General features: G+C 31.3%; 2 protein-coding genes and 1 pseudogene across 2 annotated transcripts; all 3 read left to right on the top strand.

The window, feature by feature from the left end:
* The first annotated feature begins 223 nt into the window (after positions 1 to 223).
* On the top strand, positions 224 to 1,624 carry LOC106337889 (annotated as a pseudogene).
* Positions 1,447 to 2,279, top strand: LOC106341164 (putative F-box protein At3g58820). Its single transcript, XM_013779980.1, has 3 exons — positions 1,447 to 1,517; positions 1,594 to 1,718; positions 1,812 to 2,279. Exons 2-3 carry the CDS (start codon positions 1,668 to 1,670, stop codon positions 2,118 to 2,120), a joined length of 360 nt encoding a protein of 119 aa, XP_013635434.1. The 5' UTR covers positions 1,447 to 1,517; positions 1,594 to 1,667; the 3' UTR covers positions 2,121 to 2,279.
* Positions 2,280 to 3,375: 1,096 nt separating this feature from the next.
* LOC106339697 (protein trichome birefringence-like 33) lies at positions 3,376 to 5,533 on the top strand. The gene is made up of 6 exons (XM_013778554.1): positions 3,376 to 4,040; positions 4,106 to 4,277; positions 4,360 to 4,559; positions 4,655 to 4,813; positions 5,028 to 5,374; positions 5,406 to 5,533. Exons 1-5 carry the CDS (start codon positions 3,625 to 3,627, stop codon positions 5,365 to 5,367), a joined length of 1,287 nt encoding a protein of 428 aa, XP_013634008.1. The 5' UTR covers positions 3,376 to 3,624; the 3' UTR covers positions 5,368 to 5,374; positions 5,406 to 5,533.
* The last annotated feature ends 6,279 nt before the right edge of the window (positions 5,534 to 11,812 follow it).

Genomic DNA, 11,812 nt, shown 5'->3' with positions numbered 1-11,812 from the left:
TAAAAAGTCTCCGCTCAGGACGGACTTAAGAAAAACCATCGATATTATTATTTATTCAAACTAGAGTACTACTAGCTGGACTCGACTCAGCTTTTGCCTTGCCTGTCTTCTTCAGTAACATTTCTTTTGCTTTTGCTTCATATCTCCTCTTAGAAACCCAGCGGTTAAGCACTTTCATTTTCTTGTCTCCGTTTCTTTCCTCGACAATATGGTTCTTAAATTTGTTAAGTTATTACTCGTGAATGTATTAGTCCCTTTCTTTGTTTTGTATCTTACGTCATGTAACTTAAAGAGCTGAGGATGCTTGATTGCTTGTAGTCTCACTGAGTTCTTGTAGTTCTTATGTTTATGCTTGTCTCTGACTAGTTGGTCTGTTGACTAGTTGTTTGAACTTGTGATTATGTAAACTGATTTTGTTGTTGGCTTATTCATTGAAGACAAAAGTAAATAAAAGACACATTTTTCATTTATATGATCATACATTGAGTTGATTCAAACTTTCCTCCTTTTGTTCCCTCTGTTACATTTTTCTTGCTTTACTTGAATAATCTGTTATCTTCCGACTAAAAATCTTTCAGCTTTATCTACTTTCTTTCGTGTGTGTGCAAGGCAGGGAAGAGATGGATCGTGTTAGCAATCTACCAGACGAGGTTCTTTGTCACATACTCTCTTTCCTCACCTCGCCAAGAGGTGGCGCAACCTTCTTGCATTCGTCCCTTCTCTCACCATCTACGACGACCCTGTGTTCCTCCACCCCCAATATGGTAAACAGTACAGGCAAGAAATTATACAGAGCTTCACAAACTTTGTGGATAGAGTTTTGACGCTGCAGCAGGGTAGTAACTCTTCTCCACTAAAGAAAGAAACTCTCCCTCAAGTGCCCTACCGTGGCTAACACAGCTCGTGTTGATGGTTGGATTAGCAATGCGTTAGCTCGTGGTGTCTCGGACCTCGACCTAACAATCACTGGCAGCTATCAGCTCTCTCCAAAATGCAGCAAACTGGTTAAGCTGAAACTAAACCGTTGGATTGATATTGCTTTGGTTGCTGGTGGTGGCGTTGTTTCCTTACCGTTGCTCAAAACTCTAGCTCTTGACTCGGTTGGGGTTTGTCCTAAAGAGTTTGAGACTCTGCTTCATGCCCTGCCTTCTCTTGAGGAGTTGGTTCTGGTCAATGTAAGGTGGAGAGATAGGGATGTGACAGTGTCAAGTGCAAGCCTCAAGACCCTAACAATAAAAATGTTACGCTATGATTTTATAAGCACCGTATCATTTGATACACCGAGTCTCGTTCGGTTTAAGTATACTGGTAGTCCTGAACCGGACTTTCGAGTAGTTGTTGATATGGAAAACTTGGTTGATGCTCACATCTTCCTCTACTTATGTCGCTGCCATGTCGAGGAACCAGAGTCTGAATACGACCACCAAGTTGCTGCTACTGGGTATACTAATGTGCAGAACCTCTTTCACGGCATACGAAACGTTCTGAATCTCGTCTTGTCTCCTGCTACTCTCGAGGTCAGTGGTCTCTCTCTTGGAATGTATGTATGGTGATTAGGTTTTGAAACATGTGGTTCTGTCTTGTTTTTTCCAGGTGCTTTTTGAGTGCTCCTCTCAATCCTTAAATCGTTAGCTATTAAGAGTGACAAGGGTTGCGGATGGCAAGCAATGCCAGCTCTTCTAGGGAACTGTCCACGTTTAGAAACTCTAGTCATTGAGGTAAACAAAACCAACTAACAAAAAATAGATCAGTTCCTACTTTTGATACTTTTGAGTCTCTCTCTTATAGTTCTCTCCTTGGTGCCCTTTTAGGGTCTCATTCACGATGTGACGTCTATGTGCGGCCCTTCACTCGGATGTTGTCCAGTAAAAGTGATGAAGATTCACGGGTTTCAAGGAACGGTGAAAGGGATGACAATGATAAAGCTTTTCTTGGACTATTTGCCATGTTTGGAGGAGATGAGGGTCTATGTTCAAGAAGAGAATGATAGTCCTGCTACAGAGCTAGAAGAAAACCATGGAGTTTCTAAACGTGTCTTGGAGATGTTCCAACTTTACAACAAGTCATCGAGATCGAGATGCAATGTTAAACTCATGGTGGGCGATGTTCTTTGCGTATGAAGTGTCGCTGAAAAGCAAAACCCATCTTCTAGTTTTTTTACTGCAGTTTTAAGTTTGTGATTAACTAGCTGTAAAACCGTCTAGAACTACTGTAGTTTCTTCTTGCTTGCTTGCTTGAACTGCTATAAAAAAAGAGATAAAAAAAGTCTCTTTTTTTATCTTTTGTCGTGTCATAGATCTCAAAAGAAACAGAAGAATCTTGTTCATTTAGAGATTGTTGCGACAGTTTCTTGAGGTTGATTTTAAAGTGTTATGCCAAGCGTTGTGTTGATGTTTCAAACGTATGTTGTAACCATTATATTCTTGCATACTATATAAAGCGTGTGGGGACAGAACCTTCTTTTTCTTTCTGACATTATGATAAACGATCACTGACTAGTAGAGAAGTTGCAATGGATCAAAGTTCCAATGAATCGAATCTGTGTTTTTTTTTTTGGGATCTTGGATGGTTAGCTGAGCCGAACCAGTCTAACATGTCATTTTTGGTCTTTAGATTTAGACGGCTGATGCAGATTGGTCAGCTAAGATTACCATGTTTTGGACTAGTCTTTCTAGAGTCGGTTCTGCTAGGCCTGGACCGGTTCAGTCGGCATAACACCTTTGCCATCATCTAAGGTCTCCTCACAGTTAAACTTTGTAGAATTTAGACAAACATGGGCTTAGTAGTTTGTTGGCGGTGAAGATTGTGTACAAAGAAGAACATTGAGAGCCAGCTACTTGAGCTTGAAATCCCAACAAATTCTCAACTAACTCCACTCTTCATTTCATATTGAACTCTCTACCACTACATATATGTATTTAATACTCAATTTTGTTTTATATTGTTTGTTTTCTAAGTAACATAAGACTAAAGTGAAGACAATGATATGTCATCTTTACAAGTCCATCATATCTCTCTACACAAACACCTCGAGGACACTTAGCTTAGAAGCCAAGTGAAGTTACACTTTTCTCACCTCTATCAATCATCATCTCATATTATTGTTAAGTTTTGTTTATAGGAACCCAAATACTAAAAAAACAAACCGACACATTTTTGCTTGTTTGAGGATACAAACATGAACTTGAAAGACAAAAACGTATGAATTAATATATATTAAAAACCTTGTTGATCATTAGCAGATAAATGAACAAATCATTAGTTAGGAGGCAAGGCAACCACTCTGTTGCGTCAACATTTACCTACTCATCACCCTTAAGTATGATTTATTATTTTGCTAATTCACAAATTTTCATCACCAAATATTATCACAACCATATTAGATATGACCGAATCCTTGAACAATACTCATCTTTAGTATTTCTTGAAGCAATAAGTTTTTTTTTTGGCATGATTCTTCCACATATTATTTGCTGGTTGAGTAAAATGAGATCATCAAGAACCCAAAGTGTTCATTTCCTAATTTTTTTTATCTTCTCTTGTCATAATACTAATTGTCACATTTTGAGTACTGAAATCACATTTAAACACACTTGATTATTCTCACTCTCTCAATCCTAAAACATGAAACCTTCATCACCAATGTCCTTCACTTCTTCTTCTTCTTCTTCTTCACTTCCACGCAAAACTCGTCTCTCTCCTTACCTCTTCACACTCTTAGCCTTCATCCTCTTTGTATGTGTTCTCTATGGTGAAGACTTCATGTGCATATTCGGCCAGCTTGAACCCACTTTTGCCTTCCAACCTTCTCCAACACCTAATAACAAGAAAGCAGAGAAGCTTGCGTTTGCTATTGGCAAAACAGAGGAAAACTGTGACGTGTTTAGTGGCAAATGGGTGAGAGATGAAGCTTCCCGACCACAGTACGAGGAATGGGAGTGCCCGTACATTCAACCTCAGCTTACATGTCAAGAACGCGGCCGTCCCGACAAAGATTACCAGTTCTGGCGGTGGCAACCCAATCACTGCGACCTTCCCTCGTAAGCTCTTTCCCTCTATATCACTCTGTTTCCTCTGTTTCTGACGTGTTGCTCTGTTTCATAAGATTCAACACCACGTTGATGTTGGAAACACTGAGAGGGAAGAGGATGATGTACGTTGGAGACTCGTTAAACCGTGGAATGTTTGTATCAATGATCTGTCTTCTTCATCGAGTCATCCCTGATGATCAAAAATCCATTAAAACTTCTGGTTCCCTCACTGTCTTCACTGCCAAGGTACATACTAAAACTAGGGTTTATTCTATGTGTGGGAATATTTTTTGACCTAGTTTTAAGGGTTTATTCTCTCTATCTGCAGGAGTATAACGCGACGATAGAGTTCTATTGGGCACCGTTTCTTCTAGAATCCAACTCAGATGATGCTATTGTCCATAGAATATCAGATAGGGTTGTGAGGAAAGGGTCAATCAACAAACACGGTCGTCATTGGAAAAACGTTGATATAATCGTCTTCAACACTTATCTATGGTGGATGACTGGCTTGAAGATGAAGATACTGTAACCATTTTTAATAACACAATAGCTCATTTAATTATATGGATATAAATCATATTTGAATGGCTTCTGATGTTGGTCTGTGTATGTATATATAGGCAAGGATCATTTGAAGATGAAGAGAAGGTTATCACAGAGGTTTCTACTGAAGATGCGTACAGGATGGGGATGAAGAGCATGTTGAGATGGGTGAAGAACAATATGGATCGTAAGAAAACTAGGGTTTTTTTCACAAGCATGTCTCCAACACATGCCAAGTTAGTAACTTTGACAGTTCTAATAAAGATATTTAGCTCATAAATAGATACCAAAGAGTGATTATCCAGCGTTCTTACAATATGTTCAGCCATATACTCCACAAATCTGCTTAATTATACTGACCAAAGTATCAAAAAAGATTGTTTCTTTCTTGGCAAGAAACCAGTTGGTTAGGGTTTTATTGATTTTGTTTTTGGTTTTTTGATGTTTCAGGGGAATAGATTGGGGAGGTGAGCCGGGACAGAACTGCTATAATCAGACAACACTGATAGAAGATCCAACGTACTGGGGATCAGATTGTCGGAAAAGCATAATGAAAGTGATTGGAGAAGTGTTTGAGAGATCGAAAACACCGATAACGTTACTGAACATAACGCAGATGTCGGCCTATAGGAAAGATGCGCACACGTCGATATACAAGAAGCAGTGGAGTCCACTTACGCCGGAGCAGCTAGAGAATCCTACGAGCTATGCGGATTGTGTTCACTGGTGCTTGCCTGGCCTTCAAGATACTTGGAACGAGCTTCTCTTTGCTAAACTTTTCTATCCTTGAGAAGCAAGTAAAAGTGTTACAAAAAAAAAGAGAAGCAAGTAAAAATGTCCTACGTCTGAAGAAAGATACCGTTTTGTTTTTGTCTTTTAGTGTGGAAAGAGGCCTTGTCGAGAACTTGTAAAATGTAGTCATTGAATTTGTATTGACAAAAAGGGTATTGACTCGACGTTCTTGCATTAGAAGATAAATTTGTTTTCTTCCATGTTACATCGGTCTCGCACTGAGATGCTTCAAAACCTAAGTCGCAATATTGCATTTGAAGCTAAAAACATACGTTAAAAATGTTTATCCACGGTCAAGTTAAGCGGAGGGTAGGCATATTTAATTTGGTTTTTTTTTTTTTCAGACAGTCATATGGATACCGGCTATAAAAATATAGTAGAGCTGGATCCGCGTACCCACGCGGATGTTTAATTTAATTTATATCAATTAGTATTTGTTTTATATAATTGGTAGTGAATATTTTTAACATTACATATACTAAATTATTGTTTAATATGACATTTTGAAACACAAATTTTTTATAGTTTATAACTTTATATGAAGTAATTCTATTTATTTTTCGACCCATCAATTGTATTATTTGTTTTTTGTAATATGTTTATCTTATTGAATTTGCATCGGATTATTTGTCATATGAAAATATGCCTAAAACAAAAAAATAAATAAATATTATTTTATATTTAATTCATATGTTATATAAATTAACTATTTTACATGTGGCTTTTACATTTTTGGTTATGAGTAATAAATAATCAAAATATCTTTGAATAGTTTAAAAACTATTTTCTTTTAAATCTACTAAATGGAAATTTTTAAGAAAGTAGCATTTGTTAAATATCAAAAATATTTTTATATAATATGTGAGTTTAGTGTTTAGTGATTAGTGATTAGTGATTAAATTTTAGTATTTAAGAAGTTGAAGTTAATCGCCTCTTCTTCGTAGCTGATGTACTTTTGATTCCAAAAGTGAAAAAATATTCACCATCAGGTTTTGAATGGTTTTACATTTTTAAGAAGAGTCAATATTATTTTGTTCAAAAAATTTATGTGTTCGGTGAATGTTCTTAGACTAATAAGATGATATATACATGTATGTGTATATATATTTTTGGTGTGTGTGTATGTGTGTGTATATATTTTTGGTGTGTGTGTATGTGTGTGTAGCGATTATGTAGCTGTAGAAGGAGATCTCAACTGAATATTTGGAATAGCGAGATTTAGTAGTTTACCAGAACAGGATATTCAAATTGAAAATAGCATTTAATAAAATTTTATATTATTAAAAATAAATCATATATATGGTTTGTTAAGCTTAGTGATTGGATTTAAAAGATTACTAGATTTTGACCCGCACGGTTGATGAATTAAATTTAAAAATAACTATTTGTTCAAAAAATATTCAAGAATGTCTATTTTTTTAATTGTATATGGTATTATTTACTCATGTCGGTAGTATAATTTTAAGCAAAAAAATTAGCATAGTATAACTCATTTGTCATTTGATAAATTTATGGTTTTTATTTATCATTTTCATTATTTAATTATAATATTTTCATTTTATATTTGAAAGATAAATGAATATTTCTTTCTAACAATATTTTTGTAAATGTATTTTTTAGATAATCAATTTAAATTGTTATTATCATTGAATTTAATTATTTTTTACATAATTTTAATTTTCGTTTATATCAAAACTAATCATATTTTAGGATAATTATAATTTAAAATATAATTTCGGATTTATATGAGGCAGTTTCCGAAAAGAAATATTCAGATTTTTCATTTCCATTATTGATATCCTATAATTTAATATATATAGTTTGTAAAGAATACATAATTTAATTGAAAGATTGTTACATTTTTCGTTTATATGGTAGTATTAGAAAAGGAATGTTCAGAATATTTGTTTCCAATACTCGATTTTCTTAAAATTAGATGTATATACTATATGGTAAGTTAAGAATACAAATTAGAATTGAAATATTTGAATATTATTTCGTTTATGTGGTAGCTAAAAATATTAGGCATACAACATTAAGCCAAAATTAGTGGGAATATCATAGATTTAAGAATATTTTGTGGAGATAATGAAGATTGTGAATCTTTAGAAACGTAGAGCTAATTTAATATATGTTATTTACATAGTTGTTAAAATATATATTTTTTTAGGTAATCTTGAGTACAATCTTTTATCCCCAAAATATTTTGATAAATTAACTAACCATGCGTTAGCTAATAAAAATGATTAAATTAACTCCATAGGATAGTTATGGTTTGGTTTACATAAGAAAAAAAAGAAAAAAAATAGTCAACATATATTATAAGCTATGTTGATGTCAAAATAAAATATGTGGTAAATTAAGATTGGTAAAATATAAGCTAGCAAATTATAATTGTTTTACGAGCGTGATGAAAGTTAGATTTTGTAAAGGATTAATGATAAGTTATTTTATTGGATAATTGTAGCCGAATCCTATTTAGTTATAGTTGTTTTAGGAAATTGGTTTTCTTAAATAGGAAAAAGATAAAAAAAACACACTTAAAGATAGATCTATACATCAAACCCGGTTTGATGCGAACGAAGTGGTACAACCAGTGGTACAAAATAACAATATTGAGAATCCCCAAGTCATAAGCTTGGATAATGTTTGCTTGTTAGATGGATCTTGGACAGTCTCTGCCAATTTTAGTGGATGTAGATAGGTTTAGATGGACAGTGGTGGAAACATTCAGTTCATGGAGACAAGAAATTTTACTCGGCGCGAATCAGTCTTGCATTCGGAAGTAGAAGCACTGCGGTGGGCGATGGAGAATATGTTTCAACACTCAACATGTCAGAACTTTGGGACAGACTGTAAGGAGCTGATTGCAATGATAAAGGAACTTCATGCTTGGCCAAGCTTTGCTACGGAATTGAAGAGGATAGAGACAGTACAGATATGCTTCCCGGATTTCATCATGTTCCACGAGCGCGCAATCAAATTTCAGACTTTTTAGCTACGACTGCTAGATCCTTCCACATGGAGTTACATTTTATTGGTTGTTCTATTCCGGTCTGGTTACTCAGGTCACCTCGAGTTTGAGTAATAGAATGGCCGTTTGACGTCAAAAAGGAAAAAAAAAAGATAGATTTATACTATTAAAGCAGAATCTCTACTAGGATTCTGCCACTAATTTTCAACTTATTTACAATAGTATGCCTTTGCATTTAATTCTAATATACATATCTTTTATTCAAAATAGACAATTGAATATATCCTATATTTATGATAACTAATCTTTCCATATTTTTGTAAATGATAATAATTTTAATTTTTATGCAATCTATACTTTTTAATTTAATTTAAACATTTAATACTCTAACCGTTGGTTGTTATAATATAATAAGTTTTATCTGATGTATTTTTAAATTAAATGTAATTCTTTTCTAAATTGATGTTACATAAATTTTTTAAATATATGCGCTTACAAAACTAGCATTTCACATAAATCCTAATTAACAATTTACAATTATCTTTAAATTAATATTTAAAAACTTAATAAAGTTGATTTATCTAAAAAACCTATGATTAATAAGTTGACATTTTTATAATTTCTGTTTTTCAGTTTATTTCATCGAATATACAAAATATTTATCAAGTAGAAACGGGTTGAACAAATATTTTTTTTATCTCTATTATGAAGTAACAAACATGTTAATAATTTTATCATCAAAAATAATTTCACGCTTTGAAAGCGCGGATCAAAATCTAGTTTACTAATTAAATCAGTAGCAGTCCCTTGTAATATTTTGTAAATTTTAAAATTATTTTATATTTGTATTTTTGTTTTAATAGATTAAATAGTTACATTTTTTATTAAAGTGTATTTAAATAATAATAATAATAATAAAGTGGTCCAGCTAGGACTATATGAGAAAATATGAACATTCTCGGTTGCTTTTTAAAAGAATGAGTTTGTATTAGAGATCACAGCTATGTACGTCATCACAGTTTTTATGCATGGTTGCAGCTTTTTAAAGAATAAATTTGTATTAGAGATCACATCTATGTACGTCATCACAAATTTTATACACGGTTGGTGCCTAGTGACTTGTAAAAAATTTAAAGATTAATCGATAATTAGTTGAAAATTAATTTTCAAATAAATTATATATATATTTGAATAATTTCCGTAGAAAGTACATATATTAGTTATATATATATGCTATTATTTGAGAAGTGAATTTGCGTAGTTGTCATCTTCTCCATAAATTTAGGATAAATCATTAGTTTAATTAATATTATTATTTTAAATTTTATTTTAATATATATATTTATCATGATATTTAAGATAATTAATAAACATTAACATATTCTACTGATATACATATAATATTATTTTAAAAAATATATATTTAATATATATAATTATCATGATATTTAAAACATTTAATTAATAAATAGATATTAACAATTGATATTACCAATATCTACCGATATTACCATAATTATCGATGAATTTTATGTTTACCACTTTCATTATTTATCTTTACCACCTCAAAAAGAACATTTTAAAAAACATATTTTTCTTTAAATGGCAAAGGACTCTTATACTTTTGTTCTCTATATATATAATAAATAATTATATAAATAAATAAAAATTATAAAAAATATCAAAAAATATAAAAAATATTTTTTTATGTTTTCGAATTACAAATTTTCAAAATCGAACTTTTTTATAAATTTCTTTTTGATTTTTTTTCCAAAATTTCTTTTTGAAATCGAAAATTATGTTTGAACTTTTTTTTAATATTTTTTAAGTATTTATTTATATATTTATTAGAATCCTAAATTTCAAATTCTGAAAACCCCTCGACTGTAAACCCTAAGTGTAGATTAGTTAACCCTATGGGTATAAATGTATTTTACCTTTAATTAAAAGTGAGGGTAAAAGTGGTTAGTGTAAACATGAAAGTTGTACTATGAATGTGGTATTTGTGGCAATTTCCTCATAATTATGCTTATCTTATATTAATTTATGATTTTAATGTGTAATATTTTTATTGAAAATATTGATCCAAATATAAATTATGACAATATTAAAGCTAAAGCATCATTGAAAATATGTCGTAAATATAAATTATATAATTATGTTAAATAAACATTGAAAAAAATATATATATAAGCATGAAAACTAAGATTAAAACATTAAATAACACTAAAATTTTAACAAAAAATAAGTTTAATATAATAAAATAGAGAAATAATGTTATATAATTTATTATTTTGTCACACTGTTGATACTGGATTTTTTTTTCAGTCTACAAATACAATAAGTTTTTAATTTCAAATCTAAATTTCCTATTTACTACTATAGAAAAGATTTTGATCCAAAATATACATTTCATATATAAAACTATGAAACAAAAGAACATAATTTAATATTTTGATTACCAATATATATATTGAATATTTATAATTTATAGAATTTACTTTAAAATTGTATCTAATTAAATAAATTTTCATATACAAATAACTATTAGGATTAAAAATTGTTAGGAATATAGTCCGCAATAGATTTTGTGTTACAAAAAATCTTATATAGATTTTATAATATTAAAATAAAATGACTCTTTTGTGCACCAATAAAATGACTAGAAATTCATATGTGTCAAAGAATATAATATATACATAATAAATTTACTAAAACGCTATATAGCCCGAAAACATTTTTTTAAAATAAAATTATATACAACTAAGCATTAATTTTAGTAAAAGTAAATTATACATTCTTATAATATACATATGGAAATGTATTAAGTTAACTAACAAAATAAGTTGTATGAGATCTTGTGGTCGAATGGTAAAGAGACAGGTTTGTAAAATCTAACACATTTTAGATTCATTTCATCGGAATTAAACATTATTTTTGGACATCTACATGATATGAGCCATTGCTTTCATCTTATTTGTTGATTTGGAGAAAAAATATATTCGTAAGATATATTTAAAAAAAAAGATTAGTCTAGAACTTTTCATATGTCCATAATACCCTAAATTAATCTTTTAAAAAAAACAAGATAAGAAAACCTTATGGCTTTATAAAAATGCAAAAGTGTAAGTAAAACAATGATACATAATATGGAAGTCATGCAATGACAAACTTATCGAGACCTTTCTATGGATCATATGGTACATTTGGAAGGTACGCAATGACAAATTGTTCAATGGAAATAAGATATCACTGGTGGATACCCTTCAGCTAGCTGCCGTTAAAGCCGAGTGCGGGAGAAAAGAAAACTTACCTGAGAACGAAGAGGAAGAAGAGATCATACATACCCCGCCGTTTAGCTCAATTCTCCATGTGGACTCCCAACGCCCAACTTGTCAAATCGATTCATCATGGATCGATAATGGCAAGGATCAAATGGGAGTCATGAGATTTGGACGATAAGGATGTC

This window comes from Brassica oleracea, chromosome C4, assembly GCF_000695525.1.
Source record: "Brassica oleracea var. oleracea cultivar TO1000 chromosome C4, BOL, whole genome shotgun sequence".
NCBI lineage: Eukaryota > Viridiplantae > Streptophyta > Magnoliopsida > Brassicales > Brassicaceae > Brassica > Brassica oleracea.
This window is presented reverse-complemented; position numbering and strand designations above follow the sequence as displayed.